Raw genomic sequence first — 17,381 nt, 5'->3', positions numbered from 1 at the left:
TCAAGAAGACTCCAGTGCCCTCAGGCTTCTGTTTTGGTTTGCCCTAAGGGAGACTCCTACCAGGAGATAAGAGTCAGAAAAAGACGGGGTGGGGATGCCTTAGCTCTCTCTGTGCTGGGTGACTGACACTGTGCAGGTTGGCTGACACTCTCCTCTAAGAGACCCAATTCCTGCCAGGCAGCTCTCTTGATCTCACTAATTGTTCTCTTCCTTTGCCCCTTCAGGCCTTTTAGAAAGCATATACTACTCCCACGGTCATGAACATATTCTTCTGTATCTTCTAAAAGCTTTATAGTTTTACATTTGATATTTAAGTTTAAAAATCTACCTGGAATTGACTTTATGCATGATATAGGCAGAGGGTTCAATTTAACTTTCCCCCATAAAACTATCTTCCAGTCACCCCAGGCCCATTTGGTGAAAAGACTATTCATTCCCCACTGTTCTGTGGTGTTCCCTTTGTCATATATAAAGTGAACATATATAAGTCTGTTTCTATGCTCACTCTTCTGTTCTACTGGTATATTTGTCTATCCCTCCATTAACACTCCCAATGTCTTAATTGCTATAGCTTTAGAATAAGTTTTAATCTCTCAAGGGCAAGTTCTTTTTTAAGGCTATTCTTGACCCTTGGCATTTCTATATTAATATTTATAATCAGCTTATCACAATCCAGAAGAAATTCTGCTGGGATTTTTATTGAGATTGATCTATATCTAAAGATTATTTTGAGAAGAATTGATAACAGGCTTATCTTATTCCAAATCTAAGAGAATGCTTGTGACTTTCACCATTAAGTATAATGTTAGCTAGAAGACTGTTTTTATTTTTTCAATCCTCACCTGAGGGTATTTTTCCATTGATTTTTTAAAAATATATTTTTATTGATTTTTTGCAGAGAGAAAGGGAGAGGGATAGAGAGTTAGAAACATCGGTGAGAGAGAAACATCAACCAGCTGCCTCCTGCACACCCCCTACTGGGAATGTGCCTGCAACCAAGGTACATGCCCTTGACCAGAATCGAACCTGGGACTCCCTCAGTCTGCAGGCCGACACTCTATCCACTGAGCCAAACTGGCCAGGACTCCATTGATTTTTTTTTTAGAGAGTGGAAGAGAGAGGAAAAGACAGAAATATTGGTTGCCTCCTGCATGAACCCCGACCAGGGCTCTGACCAGGCCCTCTCCCAACCTCCCCCCGCCACCCCCCACCCCAGGGCCTAGGCCAGGGAGGAGCCTGCAACTGAGGTATGTGTCCTTTACTGGAACCGAACCTGGGACCCTTCAGTAGACGCTGATGCTCTATCCACTAAGCCAGGGGTGGGCAAACTTTTTGACTCGAGGGCCACAATGGGTTCTTAAACTGGACCGGAGGGCCGGAACAAAAGCATAGATGGAGTGTTTGTGTGAACTAATATAAATTCAAAGTAAACATCATTACATAAAAGGGTACGGTCCTTTTTTTTTTTAGTTTTGTTCATTTCAAACGGGCCGGATCCGGCCCGCGGGCCGTAGTTTGCCCACGGCTGCACTAAGCCAAACCGGCTAGGGCTAGAAGATTGTTTTTTAGACACCCTTTTCAAGTTAAGGGAATTGCATCTATTCTTAGTTTGCTAATGGCTTTTATCATAAATAGATGTTGAATTTTATCAAATGCTTTTGTGTATCTATCAGGGTGGTATTTTTTCCCTTAATCTGTTAATGTAGTAGATCTCAATAGTTCATTATCATAATTCATGTTAAATCATACATATATTAGCTATTTAATCAAATATTAACCAAAATAATTACTAAGCATACAAGTTATATTAAACTTACTTTTAATAGGAGAATTTAATGCAATGGGAAGAAGAATGACTACAAAGACAGGGGTAAAAAACAAATTAAAGCCTGTAAGTACTGGATTGGGCAAAGCTCTTAACTTCTCTGGATTCCACAACTTTAAGTTGGGTAAATAATACAGCTATACTTCCCCAATAAGTATAACTATAAAATAAAGTAATATATGGGAAGTAAGTTTAAGAAACTTAAAAAATTAACACATTTAAGTCTCCATATATTATTTTGATAGCTTAGGACAGTGGTCGGCAAACCGAGGCTTTCGAGCCACATGCGGCTCTTTGGCCCCTGGAGTGTGGCTCTTCCACAAAATACCACGTGCGGGTGCACACGTACAGTGCGACTGAAACTTCGTGGCCCATGTGCAGAAGTCGATATTTTGTGGAAGAGCCACACTCAAGGGACCAAAGAGCCGCATGTGGCTCGCAAGCCGCGGTTTGCCGATTACTGGCTTAGGAAGATAGATTAGGTTGAACAATATGAAATAGCTGATTATTCATCCATTTTTGACCCACACAAATGGCAAGTTCACATGGTTTGATCTAAGAGAATTATTTTTAGAAATTAAAGTTTAAAGTCTTTCCTTACCACTTCAGAAGTCCCTTCCCCTCACTAATTTCTTACTTGAGTAATCCTCTTTCGTTCAAGACCATACATAGCATATGGCTTCAGTGAGAAGAGTGGGAGACATTACAGGATACTAAGCTCTTGCACTTGGTCCCTGTAGCCCCACTGACAGCTTACCATTTCCACACCAAAGCAAATATAGAATTTGAGAGCTTAGTCACTATAATGCTAAAAACATGTGATTTTAAAACCTCAATAATGCCCTTTCAATTTTAAAATACTATGAAACAATGTTCCATTGAATTCATGGCACTGCAAAGGAAACATTACAGAATTATTTCTTATTACTCTTCCCCACAGTTATAGTACCTGGCCAGCTCATCTAAAATTTTATTCCTCATGTTGTTGTTGCAGCAAGTACTCTGATCAATAATATCAATAGTCAGAGGAGGCCATTTGTTCTGCTGAAGTGAAGAATAACTATTCTGGGTTTGAAATTCTCCAATCCACGAGGTAATGCTTAGCCAATCATGGCGAGCTGTGAGGTATCTCCAGAGGGCTTCAGGGGAATATGATTTATATTCTACATTAAGAACAAAATACATTTTAAAATAGCAATGAGTTATGATTATTGACACAAAACTCAACACTAATCAACTGAGTAAATATGACAAAATGGACAAAATTTTATATATGAATATTCAGGCCCTTTTATTCTACTATTTTCCTCTTTTATGTTGCTGTTCATTTTATAATCAGTATTCAGCTGGAGGAAGAGCAAAATGTTGCTTATTAGTACCGTTGTTAAGTAAAACTTGGGAATTAGCTGTCTGTTTCATTTATCTTTTCAGGTCTCTTTCCCCCTTTTCTTTTTCTTAATGTAAATGAAAACTTTGGCTATAATAATAAACATGAATTTGACACCCTCTGAATCACCACTGTTTACCATTGTTAGTTATTCCCTGGAACCCCAACTAATATAGATCTTTAGTTTACACGAGAAACTCAAAGACTATTGGGAAAAATAAAGAATGTCACTTTGAGGCAAATAAGAGAACTCAGCCTTAAAGTCTCAATTTACTGAAACATACAACTTTTTTCTTTCACTATTACAAGTCCCTTACAGAAACCTTGAGATAAGAAGTCTTACTGACTTGCATTTTAAAGCAACTGAATTTTTTCCCCCAAAAGGAATTCTAAAATGGAGAGACACCAAAATATACTACAGCTTAATTTAATACTCATTCAATATGTTCAGATTTCAGGCTTTCTCACACTTGCCTTCTGGATTTATCCTGGGAAGGAGGATAGATTCTTGTGTTAGTTGGTTCCACCACTGAGCCCAATTTAATGCAATTCTGTGGTTCTGTTTATTAAGCTTATCTTTATGATCATATTTCAGGAATGAGTCCAAAACAGACCTGTGCTTGAAAAAGTCTTGCTCCATTATCCAATACCTGAAACAGTGATATAGTTTTTTTTTAATTTTGAAGGAAAAAGCATCATTTCTCTTTATCTGCTCAAAAACTACCGTTCTTTTGGGGAACACATACTTTAATACTCATAATGTTATATTTATTATCTTAAAAATATGTATCTGATTATGTGCATATTGAAAGAACAGGAAATACCTGAGTCTCTTCTGGACAAGTTTTACCTTCATAGGGAATATAAGCTCAGTTCCACTGAAGAAATCTGTGCTCACTAACAATTAAAAACTAAACACGATCTAAAATATTCTTCCCATATTACCAAAAGGGGGCTAATGAGACTACCTGGGAAAGGACTGGATCTGCATATTTTCTTGCAAATGTTCTGAATAAAACTTCTCAACTTGATGGACGAAGTCTATAGTTCTTTTCTCTTTTTCAGAAAAAGAATTTTTTTCTTTTAAAATTTCAACCTTGAATAAAAAGTAAAGCAGTGACCTCACAAACATCAAGTACATTGCAAAACAAATGTCATGAAATTACATGCCACCTAAGAATTGTATTTTGAATTTTTGAGGTAATGTATATATTCACACAAATTTTCCTTTACCACAAAGGCAAAGTGATCATTTAAAAAGATAAAGAAGTTGTCTTACTTTTACTTACTGGATGTCAGTTGAATTTTAAAATAATTTATTTTTAAATTTCACCAGGTTTACTAGAAAATGTAAACTACATAGTCTCACCTTTACCTACCAAAAAGTCCCGTATATTTTTATCAGTTGTATAGAAGCATATCTTGAGCAACTGGTCTTTTACATCAAAGCCCTACAATAAACATAGAAAAAACTTAATTTTGTAATGGAGATATTTTAAATATAAATATATATGTTGTATACAGAAATACTCTGTTATACACATGCATAAAATTCCACAGCTTTCCTGCTCTTGTGAACATTCATTTTCTACATTTATCATACATATTTACTGCCTCTGCCTAAAGTCTTTAAGCATTTTGCCAGAACAAGGGCAGCACATCGAACAATTTAAGGTAATAACAGGCTACCATTGGACCAAAACTACAGGTATCTGCTATGATGGTTCACTTAAAAACAAAAGACAATACAAATAACAACTCTTACGTAGTTTTACTCCTCTACACTTCCAGAAAGTTGCCATGGCTAAGACCCTGACCATGAAGATTAGGGCCACAACTTAGTTTAGTCCAGGAGTCCTACCTCTAGGATTTCTCCTCCTTAAATGAAGTAAAACCATGGAGCACTAAGCAAAGATATAGGCTATTAGAAAATTCAAATGGAGGTGTAAGTGGTCACATGCACAATATAGAATTGCCCCCAGCAAATAATAAGATCCTGTGCAGGCTTGGCCTTGTGTGAAGCCTTCGATGAAAAACACTGCCTACTTCTAACCAAAGTGCTAAGTCTAACAGAGAGCAAATGATGGAAACTTGAATCAAAAATATCTTCAAGAGCCCAGCCAGTGTTGTTTAGTGGTTGAGCGTCAACCTATGAACCAGGAGGTCACAGTTCCATTCCCGGTCAGGGCACATGCCCAGTTGAGGCTTGATCCCCAGAATGGGGTGTGCAGGAGGTAGCCGATCAATGATGCTCTCTCATCATTGATGTTTCTATCTCTCCCTCTCCCTTCCTCTCTGATATCAATAAAAATATATTTAAAATATATATATCCTCAAGAAAGTTCTCAGTACCCAAAAACCATTTTAGTATTACTGTCATTATTTCCTACTAAAAGCTACACAAATTTCTTAGTCTGTGATACAACTATGAATACAGATCAATTCTTTTTTGGGGGGGCGGGGGGTAAAATTTTGGCTTTATTATTTGCTATTCAGTAGGTCAACTCAAGCGCCTGTCTACATCTTGTGGGGTGGGGAAGGCTGGGCCTTGGTCAACTGTGGCCTTTCAAGTTACAAATCAGTAACAGCAGTCCAAAGGTGGCCAACACGTGTTGAGTTCATTGCATCATTGCAAACAGAGAAAAATCTTGTCTCCTCCTGACCAGACACCCAAAAGGTTATAAAAGAAATGTAACTAAGCTCCGATTTGAGCATTTGTACTAAAAAACTGAAGCTTCACCTTGGCCTTTTTAAAGGATTAAGGCCTTCCATGTCATAAAAATGTTCATTCTACCACATCTACATAAAAAGGCTGCACATTCTCATCATGTCAGTGTGTAGTTCCATTGCAACTATGAGATGAATGACTCACACTGGCTGGAAACAAGTCTGATTCCCCAATGACCCGGCAGTCGTGAATAAATTCTTACGTCAACCAGAAACGGTATTAAGTACATAGAGATCTTCTCTTACTTTAGGGACTTTAAGATCAGACAAATGGATCATGTACTCACCATATTCTTTAAAAGTTCAGAGGCTTCCTTTACATTGTTCTTTTTCAAATTGTCAAAGACCAAATCGAGGCCAATTTTAGTCAGCTCTTCGAGTCTTTGAGCAGGGTGACTATTAATCCTGAAGAAAGTTTGTGCCTCTGGTATTTTGTTGTTTAAAATGGCATTGGCAATAACTTCCTAGGAAAAGGGGGGGGAGGGGAATCCGCTTTTTAAGTTCCATTTTATGATTATCAACATGGACTTACACGTTTGAGGACCCACCCACTACAGAACTTTTACTGAAAATCTACTACTACATTTGGGTCTTTGCACGGAGGATATAAAGTTGATTGAAACACAGACCCTGCTGTCCAAGAGCTTTTAGACTAGTGGAAGACACACAAATAAAGTGCTGATTATAGTTCTGTATGATAAAGGAGAGGATACAGGTGTCACCCAGGGTCCTAGAGAGGAGGGTTCAGAAGAGAATCATCTAAATAAGAGAAAAGAGGACAAGAGTTCCGAAAAGAGGGAAAATTATGTGCAGAGGCATAAAGACAAGAAACAGCATCAAGTCTTCAGGGAACTCCAAATTACTCAATAAAATGGGGGGAAGGGGCGGGAAGCTGGGGAGAGTAGCAGATAAACTTGAAAGAAAAGCAGAGGTTCCATCATGAAGCGCATTGTGTGTGAGATGGATTTTATCCTGAAACTCATGTGGAACACTAAAGGATCTTAAAAGGGTGAGATGGTATAATAATATATTAATACACATATATGTATATATATCAGGAAGAATATTCAGGCAGCAATGTGGAGAATGGACTGAAAGGGATTCAAGGTCAAGACAGTAAGGCATTAGGTTACTGCAATAATATGAGTAAGAAGAAATCAAGCATAAATTGAAGGCCTAAACCCAAGAGAGAATAGAAAGGAAGTAAATCCTATTAAATCATGTGCAAAATTGTGTGTATGTGCACACGCATACATTAACGCGTATGTTTTTGGAGGCAGAGTTCAAGTAGTATAGTAGACTATAATCTCCCTCGAAATTAAAAACCAGTGATTTTGAGTAAAAAGAACAGAGGACCATGGATTGAGCCTTGGAAGACATTAAAGGGGGGTGCAAAGTGGGGAAGAGAAGGTGAAACCTGCAAAGGAGACTGGAAAAGAGAAGCCAAATAAAGTAGAAAAAAAATCAAGTAATTTTTGGTTAGAGAATAAATAAGAGATACAGAAAATGCAGTTACACTAGGTACTTTGCTTCCCTATGTCTCCACCCCAAGAACAGCAGTCCTTTGTACCTGGCAGCCTTTCAACCTTATCACTTTCACTCCCTACTGATACTGATCAGCTGGGTTAAGTTATTCTGGCCTTTGACTCTCCAAGTGGTTGGAGGGATTCTTTCAGTCCTAGTCTAGTACACTAGACGAGTTTGGTTGTGTTAAACTCTAGTATAAAAAGAAAGGCAAGCAAATGAGCACAGAAAATTTAACTGGCAAAATACCTTAACTAGAATCTGAGATAGGACTCAAATCAAGTATGCTTTCAGGTGATAATGTCATAAAATAAAAGTTTCCTAAGATTGAATCACCAGCAGCAATTCAGATATCAGGCAGAATGCATAAGTCCAAATGTCAGGCCCTTGCCCAGCCGGTGTGGCTCAGTGGTTGAGTGTCAACCTATGAACCAGGAGGTCACAGTTCCATTCCCAGTCAGGGTACATGCCCAGGTTGCGAGCTTGATCCCCAGTAGGTGTGTGCAGGAGGCAGCCAATCAATGATTCTCTCTCGTCATTGATGTTTCTATCTCTCTCTCTGCCTCTCTGAAATCAATAAAAATATTTTTTAAAACAACAAAAAAAAGTCCAGCTGGCTAGAGCAGAGAGAGGAGAGAAGGGTTTCTTTGGGGTGACAGGGAGTCCATAATTAGTCCCAGCTAAAAGCAGTGCCTGCCTCTCTGATTTTACACTGGATCACCAGATTCCTCCCCAATTCCCCCTACTTTTTATACAAATGCTCTTTGATGACATTTGTAAGAATGGGTGGGAGAGTTCCTGTGGGTAGGGGAGAGAAACAAGCCCCTTTGGGCATAGCCTTAATGGATGGATGGAGCGCACAGGACAGTTTGGGGACAGATTACCACAGGAAATGTGCAGAATGGGATTGGGGGAGGGCGAGGACCCTAGAGATATCCTAATCTAATAAAAGAGAAACATGGTAATTAGTGTACGACCGCTACCCTTCCCATTGGCTAATCAGGGCAAAATGCAAATTAACTGCCAGCCAAGATGGCGGCCGGCAGCCAGGCAGCTGGAAGCGAACATGAGGCTTGCTTGATTCAGTGAAGGAGGACTCCAATGTTCCCCGCCTGCTGCTGCTGGCCTCTGAGCTGGCAGTTTGAAACATTGTAACAAATATAGAAGCTAAACAAAACCCCAGAAACCAGCTTTCAGCCAGCCGGGATCTCAGAGCTGGAGATGATACAGTGTTTCGATTATAGAACCGAAACAAACCAGATACCTGCTTTCAGCAGCAGAGGCCTTGGCCCAGAATAAAAAAAAAAAGAAAAAAAGGAGCGGTTGGGAGCTTCAGTCACCCACCAGCCTGAAAACAGCCCTCAGCCCCTCAGCCAGGCTGGCCAGGCACCCCAGTGGGGACCCCCACCCTGATCCAGGACACCCTTCAGGGCAAACCAGCCAGCCCCTACCCATGCACCAGGCCTCTATCCTATATAGTAAAAGGGTAATACGCCTCCCAGCACCGGGATCAGAGGAGCCTCGAGGCCTCCCGGCACCGGGATCAGCGTGACAGGGGGCAGCGCCCAAACCCCCTGATCACCTTGCGGCTCTGTGTGTGACAGGGGGCGGGGCCACAACCTCCCTATCCGCCCTGCTCTGTTCGTGACAGGGGAAGGCACCCCAACCCCCTGATCAGCCCTGCTCTGTGCCTGATAGGGGGGAGCTCCCCAACCCCCTAATCGCCCTGCGGCTCTGTGTGTGACAGGGTGCGGCGCCCCAACCCCCCCCCCCCCCCCCCGCCACGGGCCCTGCTCTGTGTGTGACGGGGTAGAGCCATAACCTCCCCATCGGCCCTGCCCTGAGTGTGAGAGTGGCGGCGCCCCAACCCTCTGATTGGCCCTGCTCTGTGGGTGATAGAGGGCGGCGCCCCAAAACCCTGATCCGCCCTGCTCTGTGTGTGACAGGGGGCGGTGCCCCAACTCCCCTATCGGCCCAACTCTGTGAGTGACAGGGGGGAGCTCCTCTACCCCCTATGGGCCCTGCTCTGTGCGTGACAGGGGGTGGCGCCCCAACCCCCTGATCCGCCCTGCTCTGTGCGTGACAGGGGGTGGCGCCGCAACCTCCCCATGGACCCTGCCTTGAGTGTGACAGGGGGTGGTGCCCCAACCCCCGAATCGGCCCTACCCTGAGCGTGACTGAGGGTGGCATCGCAACCTCCCAATCCGCCCTGCTCTGTGCATGACAGGGGGCGGCGCCCCAACTCCCCAATCGGCCCTGCTCTGAGTCCGATCAGGGGCTGCACCTAGGGATTGGGCCTGCCCTCTGCCACCCGGGAGCAGGCCTAAGCCAGCAGGTCATTATCTCCTGCGGGGTCCCAGACTGCGAGATGGCACAGGCCGGGCTGAGGGACCCCCCTCCCCCCCCCCCCCCCGAGTGCACAAATTTTTGTGCACCGGGCCTCTAGCACACTAATAAAAGACAAAGATGCTAATTGACTGTACCTTCACTATGCCCATCAGCCAATCAGAAGAGTATGCAAGAGAAACCAAGTTGGTAGCATAGGTAAACACCGGAAATTGCTGCCTCCCACAACAACTTCAAAAATACAACTAAAAGACAGAACGGACATCAACCAGAACCACAGGAAGGCTTGCTGAGTGGAAATTCTACAACTAGAAGGAAAGAGAAAAGCATACCGAGACTCAGAGGAGGTGCGGTGCGGAAGTAAAATACAGAGGTACAGAGGCGCATGCGGAGAGGGCTGGCAGCTGAGGACACAGTTGTCTTTTTCAACGGAGAGGGAGTCTCAAGCTCTGAGCTCCAGTTCTGGGTGAGACTCTGGGGACCCAGACTCACATGGGGAGAAACTGGACTGTCTGCCATCACTTGGAACTCGAGGGCAGCTTTCTCTCAGGGGTGCTTGCAGCGATTGCCGGGACACTGAGAAGCAGGGCCTCTGAGGGCAGGACTGAGGGCAGCGATAACTGCTCGCTCCGCCCTGTTGATTCCCTGGGACCCTGCCCCGCCTAAGCCGTACACACGGAGGCTTTTGCATATGAAAGGCCTGGCCTTTTGCAATTTGATAATTACCTAACAACCTGCAGCTGGCCCAAGGCCCCAGGGCAACTTGCATTGCGTCACAGCTGAACTCCTGCTAGGTAGCCTCAGGCAGAGGCTAGATTAGCACCTCCTTAGAGATCCAGGAGCCAGTGTGCCCGGTGGTCAGAGTGGGACCATCCAGATTGCAGCTCCTCAGATCCATAAAGGACACACTCAGGGGGCAGACTCAGTGAGCACCAAAGCCTCATTGAAGCAAGTCTTGGCCCGGAGGGGTGTCTCCAGCACAGAAGTTCTCCCAATGCAGACACAGCTGATTCTCACAGCCAATTGGCCTGGAGGTCAATCCCTCCCAGAGTTACCTACAACAATCAAGGCTTAACTACAACAAGACTGTGCACAAAGCCCACAAGGGGGTGCACCAAGAGTGTCCACCTCAGGTAATTGGGGAGGCTGAGCCACTGGGCCCTATAGGACACCTAGCACAGAAAGCCACTCCATCGACACAGTGAAGGATAAAAAAATGCGGAGACAAAGAAACAGGAGACAAATGACAGAAATGGAGGAAAGCAAACTACTGGATATAGAGTTCAAAACCACACTTTTAAGGTTTTTTAAGAATTTTCTAGAAACCGCCGATAAACTTAATGAGACCCTCAAGAAATCTAGTGAGACCATCGAGGATATGAACAAGGACCAACGAGAAATTAAGCATACACTGACTGAAATAAAGAATATTATACAGACTCCCAACAGCAGACTAGAGGATCGCAAGAATCAAGTCAAAGATTTGAAATACGAAGAAGCAAAAAACACCCAACCGGAAAAGCAAAATGAAAAAAGAATCCAAAAATACGAAGATAGTGTAAGGAGCCTCTGGGACAGCTTCAAGCGTACTAACATCCAAATTATAGGGGTGCCAGAAGAAGAGAGAGAGCAAGATATTGAAAACCTATTTGAAGAAATAATGACAGAAAACTTCCCCCACCTGGTGAAAGAAATAGACTTACAAGTCCAGGAAGTGCAGAGAACCCCAAACAAAAGGAACCCAAAGAGGACCACACCAAGACACATCATAATTAAAATGCCAAGAGCAAAAGACAAAGAGAGAATCTTAAAAGCAGCAAGAGAAAGAAAGTCAATTACCTACAAGGGAGTACCCATATGACTGTCAGCTGATTTCTCAACAGAAACTTTGCAGGCCAGAAGGGAGTGGCAAGAAATATTCAAAGTGATGAATAGCAAGAACCTACAACCAAGATTACTTTATCCAGCAAAGCTATCATTCAGAATTGAAGGTCAGATAAAGAACTTCACAGATAAGAAAAAGCTAAAGGAGTTCATCATCACTAAACCAGTATTATATGAAACTAGAGGCCCAGTGCACAAAAATTTGTGCACTCGGGGGGAGGGGGGTCCCCCAGCCCATCCTGTGCCCTCTCGCAGTCTAGGACCCCTCGGGAGATAACGAACTGCTGGCTTAGGCCTGCTTGCGGGTGGCAGAGGGCAGGCCCAATCCCTAGGTGCAGCCCCTGGTCAGGCTCAGAGCAGGGCCGATTGGGGAGTTGGGGCGCCGCCCCGTCATGCACAGAGCAAGGCGGATCAGGAGGTTGCGATGCCACCCTCAGTCACGCTCAGGGTAGACTGATTGGGGGGTTGGGGCACCGCCCCCTGTTACACTCAAAGCAGGGTCAATGGGGAGGTTGCGGCGCCACCCCCTGTCACGCACAGAGCAGGGCCAATCAGGGGGTTGGGGTGCTGACCCCTGTCACTAACAGAGCAGGGTCCATCAGGGGGTTGAGGAGCTCCCCGCTCACTCACAGAGTAGGGCCGATAGGGGAGTTGGGGCACCACCCCCTGTTACACTCAAGGCAGGGTCAATGGTGAGGTTGTGGCGCCGCCCCCTGTCACGCACAGAGCAGGGCCAATCAGGGGGTTGGGGCGCTGCCCCCTGTCACTCACAGAGCAGGGCCCATCAGGGGGTTGAGGAGCTCCCCGCTGTCACTCACAGAGTAGGGCCGATAGGGGAGTTGGGGCACCGCCCCCTGTCACACACAGAGCAGGGCGGATCAGGGGGTTGGGGCGCTGCACCCTGTCACACTCAGGGCAGGGCCAATGGGGAGGTTTTGGTTCTATCCTGTCACACACAGAGCAAGGCCCGTGGAGGGGGATTGGGGCGCCACCCTCTATTACCCACAGAACAGGGCCGATCAGGGGGTTGGGGCGCCACCACTGTCACACTCGGGGCAGGGCCGATGGAGTGGTTATGGCTCTACCCTGTCACACACAGAGCAGGGCCCGTGGGGGCGGGGGGTTGGGGCGCCTCACCCTGTCACACACAGAGCAGGGCCGATCAGGGGATTGGTGCGCTGCACCCTGTCACACACAGAGCCGCAGGGCAATCGGGGGATTGGGGAGCTCCCCCCTATCAGGCACAGAGCAGGGCTGATCAGGAGGTTTGGGCGCTGCCCCCTGTCACGCTGATCCCGGTGCCGGGAACCTCACTGCTCCGCTGATCCCGGTACCGGGAGGCATATTACCCTTTTACTATATAGGATAGAGGCCTGGTGCACGGGTGGGGGCCGGCTGGTTTGCCCTGAAGGGTGTCCTGGATCAGGGTGTGGGTCCCCACTGGGGTGCCTGGCCAGTCTGGGTGAGGGGCTGAGGGCTGTTTTCCCGCTGGCAGTTGACTAAAAGCTCCCAACCTCTCCTTGTTTTCTTTTTTTTTTTTTTTTTTTTTATTCTGGGCCAGCTTTAGCTCTGAGGCCTCACTGCTGAAAACATGGATACAATGTTTCAGTCTGCGGGGCAGACTGAAAGCCGCTTTTGTTTAGCTTCTTATTTGCAACATAGTAATAGTTGCTTAGAGTTGCAGTTGAGAGGCGGGGGAACATTGGAGTCTGCAGTCCCTGGAGGAAGCAAACCTCCCTGCTCGCTTCAGTGCATGGCTGCCGGCCGCCATCTTGGCTGACAGTTAATTTGCATAAAGATACGCTGATTAGCCAATGGGAAGGGTAGCGGTTGTACGCCAATTACCATGTTTCTCTTTTATTAGTGTAGATGCTGAAAGGTATCCTTTAAGAAGAGGAAGAAGAAAAAGGTAAAGATACAAATTATGAACAACAAATACACATCTATCAACAAGTGAATCTAAAAATCAAGTGAATAAATAATCTGATGAACAGAATAAACTGGTGATTATAATAGAAAAAAAACAAGAAGAGTATGCAAATTAACCCAACAAAGATAGCCGTTAAATTTGCATACTGCGAGCTGCGGCCTGCCCCGCCGCCATCCAGGCCTGCCATCTGTGACCCGGGGCAGCGGGACAGGACAGCGCGAGCCACCGCCCACCCCGCTGCCATCTAGGCCTGCCATCTGTGACCCAGCGCGGGATCCGGGCCTGCCATCTGCGACCTGGGGAGGTGGGGCAGGCACCGTGGGATCGGGTCTGCCATCTGCCACCCAGGGAGCGGGCCTAAGCCAGCAGGTGGTTATCTCCCGAGGGGTCCCAGACTGTGAGAGGGCCCTCCCTCCCACCCCCCACGCCAGTGCACAAATTTTTGTGCACCGGGCATCTAGTACTATAATAAAAAGGTCAGGTCTCTGCCCTAGCCGGTTTGCTCAGTGGAGAGAGCATCAACCCTCAGACTGAAGGGTGCTGGGTTCAATTCCAGTCAAGGGCACATACCTTCAGTTGCAGGCTTGATGCTCAACCCTGGTTGGGGTGCCTGTGGGAGGCAACCAATCGATGTCTCTCTCACCTCAATGTTTCTCTCTCTCTGCCTCTCCCCCTCCCTTCCACTCTCTCTAAAAATCAATGGAAAAATATCCTTAGGCGAGGATTAAAAACAAACAAACAAAACCCACAAAATAAATAAATAAAACATATAAAAAACAAAGATTTAATGGCCCTAGCCATTCAGGGAGTGTTGCTCATGGGTTTGGGGTTGGGTATTTGTCACTGAAGCCAAGTAGGAGATGTGGCACTAAGAGGGAGCCTATCTGTATTCTGAATTAAATAACAAAGCTTGTAAACATAAATCTGAAGTTGTGCCCAGAGATTTCCAAATCTACAAAACTTAAAGCCCTTGCCAAAGTTTTTGAATCACAGTGTAGAGTCTAAATTCTGTTTCCTCTATTGTTTTCTAAGATCCTATGAATCTGGCAAATAAAAGAAGTGATAATTACTCATATTTACCTCAATGCTGAGTTTCTCCCATATAGTGCTCTCCTTTACTTTGGAGACATTTTCATTTACATCATATTCATCTACAGTATCTGTTAGCTTCCAAGGAAACTTTATCATGAAGGTTCTAAGTTCATTAATGTAGCTGGTCAAAATGTTCACTCCTTTCTGTAGATGTTCATCTAACTCTATGGAAAACACCAACATAACAACTTCATATACATATAAAAATATGTGTGTGTATATATAGAGAGAATATATCAACAGCTGTTATGAAGAATTCTAGAAAATGCCAAAATTCAAACTCAGTGTTTTTAAAATTTCAAACAAAAAAAATCTGAGCTTTTTCCTATTTACAATTAGTTCTGTGATTTAATACAACCCTTCTCACAATTATTAGTCCTTTCTGCCAACTTTCCCAGTGTTAGAGCCCATATCACTTACTCAGCTACATATTGATTTTACCCCACTTTAGTAAATGACACTCCATTGGCTTATGTACTCTCATGCAATACGCTCACTTATACCTCTGTTCTAACACAGGAATAGAAGAATTGCACCCTTCTTTGCTGCTATTCTTACCTTCACTGTGAATAAAAAGCTCCTTTATTTGCTTGTTAAGGAAGGATAGTGTAAGATTAAGTAATTGTTCTGAAAAGTTTTTGCTTTGGGTTTCAGAATTACTTTCTCTAATTGCTGAGCAAAGTAAATCCAATGCTGGTGTCAGCTCTTCCACATCTGAGAAAGAATGAAAGAAATTAATTAACATGAAGAACACCAGGATATTCCCAATAAAAACAACATATCCAAAAATTCCATGTTGCAATATTTTAAAACATAAAATGAGGACCGCCCAGCCAGTGTGGCTCAGTGGTTGAGCACCGACCTATGAACCAGGAGGTCACAGTTCAATTTCCAATCAGGGCACATGCTCCTGTTGTGGGCTCAATCCCCAGTAAGAGTCATGCAGGAGGTAGCCGATCAATGATTCTTATCATTGATGTTTCTAACTCTCTCTCCCTCTCCCTCTCTCTTTGAAATCAATAAAAATATACTTAAAAAAGAAAAAGAAGAACAAGGACTAATGTCTAATTCTCAAAAAAGCTCACAAAACTTTTATAAAATTTTACTATCTGCAAACTTTAGTGATTCTACTTACTACTAGTCATTATTTACTGGTACTGTATTACAATAACTATCATTTTGCCACCTACTCTATCTTAAGTGTTATAAATGCTATATCATTTATTCCTCTCAACAACCTGAGAGGTAAATGTTACGGCTCCATTTCCATAGATGAGGAAACTAAGGTTCAGAAAGAATAAATAACTTGCCCAAGCTAATTTGGAAAGTAAGTAGCAGAGTCAAAATTTGAAGTTAAGCTTGTCTGATTCCAAAACCATTACCTTAAACATGCAGGTGAAAGCAAGGAATATGGGCCCCTGAATCTCCAATTTGTCAGCTACAGGCCCTAATAAAGTGATTCCTGTTTATCTTAGCATCAGCTCTAGGACTTTATCTGCGTGAGTGACAAGGATGGGAAACATGGATTTCCTCTGGGAGAGCAGATAAAGCTATTCCCACGCTCCTTATTTCCCGACTCTTCCCCCTATCCTTTAGGGCAGAGCAACACAGGTGACAGTGAATTGATGAGAAATCACGGACCACCAAAAAGCAGTAGTGTATAACAACCATACAATCACTGATGGTCCATGCCACTCATCTACCTTAATCCCATGTGCCATGACCTGTGAGGCTATCATGGCAGCCAAGGAGGAGCCATGGCAAGAAGAATTATTATTGGCAATACAACCACACACAATTATTGGACTAATACAACATGATAATATTTTTTATGTATTAATCCTGTAAACCAAAAGTATAAATAAACATTATGAGCTGTTTGAACCTAAGGATATTTCCTAAGCATGGACATTTTTTAAAAATATGTTTTTATTGATTTTACAGAGAAAAGAAGGGAGCAGGAGAAAGAGAAATAGCTATGCGAGAAAGAAACGATTGGTTGCCTCCTGCACACCCCCTATTGGGGATCAAGTCTGTAACACAGGCATGTGCCCTAATCAGGAATTGAACCAGTGACATGTTGGTGCATGGGACTATACTCAACCAACTGAGCCACACTGGCCAGGGCAGTATGGAAATGTCTGACAGGATCAAATGTCAAGGACCATTTGGCATGAACCAATATGCTCATGGGAGTTTATGACAGGACCAATTTTCAAGGACCTTTGGATTTGGACCAAATGTCTCTGGATATTTTGGACAGAACCAAATGTTCGCTAATCCCATAAGTAATCAGCATATCTATTATTAACAAGAAAGATGTCTATAATATGTCATCAAGTAAAAAAATTACCTATATATATAAAAGCCTAAGAGACCAAAGGACCGAACGACTGGATGCTATGACGCACACTGACCACCAGTGGGCAGATGCTCAACACAGGAGCTTCCCCCTGGTGGTCAGTGTGCTTCCCCAGCGGGAGCACCAGATGCAGGGCTCACGATTGGGGAGCACAGCTGCGGCAGCATGAGCCTCTCCTGCCTCTGTGGCAGCGCTACCAAGCAGCGGCAGAGGCAGACGCAGTGGGGCTGCAATGAGTGGGAGCAGTGCGGCTCCTTCCCAGCTGCCTGCCACTTCACGCACTACTACATCCCCCGAGGGGTCC

General features: G+C 44.3%; 1 protein-coding gene across 1 annotated transcript in view; it reads right to left on the bottom strand.

Annotated features, from left to right (window-relative positions):
- SPG11 (SPG11 vesicle trafficking associated, spatacsin) overlaps positions 1 to 17,381 on the bottom strand; it is a 112,292-nt gene that overhangs the window by 74,739 nt on the left and 20,172 nt on the right. The window contains exons 9-15 of the mRNA XM_070423533.1: positions 15,274 to 15,429; positions 14,704 to 14,879; positions 6,227 to 6,403; positions 4,592 to 4,663; positions 4,181 to 4,308; positions 3,687 to 3,862; positions 2,775 to 2,988 (exon numbers count right to left, since the gene is read on the bottom strand). Coding sequence (XP_070279634.1) covers positions 2,775 to 2,988; positions 3,687 to 3,862; positions 4,181 to 4,308; positions 4,592 to 4,663; positions 6,227 to 6,403; positions 14,704 to 14,879; positions 15,274 to 15,429 — 1,099 coding nt within the window. The remainder of the gene's footprint in view (positions 1 to 2,774; positions 2,989 to 3,686; positions 3,863 to 4,180; positions 4,309 to 4,591; positions 4,664 to 6,226; positions 6,404 to 14,703; positions 14,880 to 15,273; positions 15,430 to 17,381) is intronic.

The sequence above is a fragment of the Myotis yumanensis genome, unplaced genomic scaffold (genome assembly GCF_028538775.1).
Source record: "Myotis yumanensis isolate MYYU_CA2020_CCGP unplaced genomic scaffold, mMyoYum1.0.hap1 SCAF_1, whole genome shotgun sequence".
NCBI lineage: Eukaryota > Metazoa > Chordata > Mammalia > Chiroptera > Vespertilionidae > Myotis > Myotis yumanensis.
This window is presented reverse-complemented; position numbering and strand designations above follow the sequence as displayed.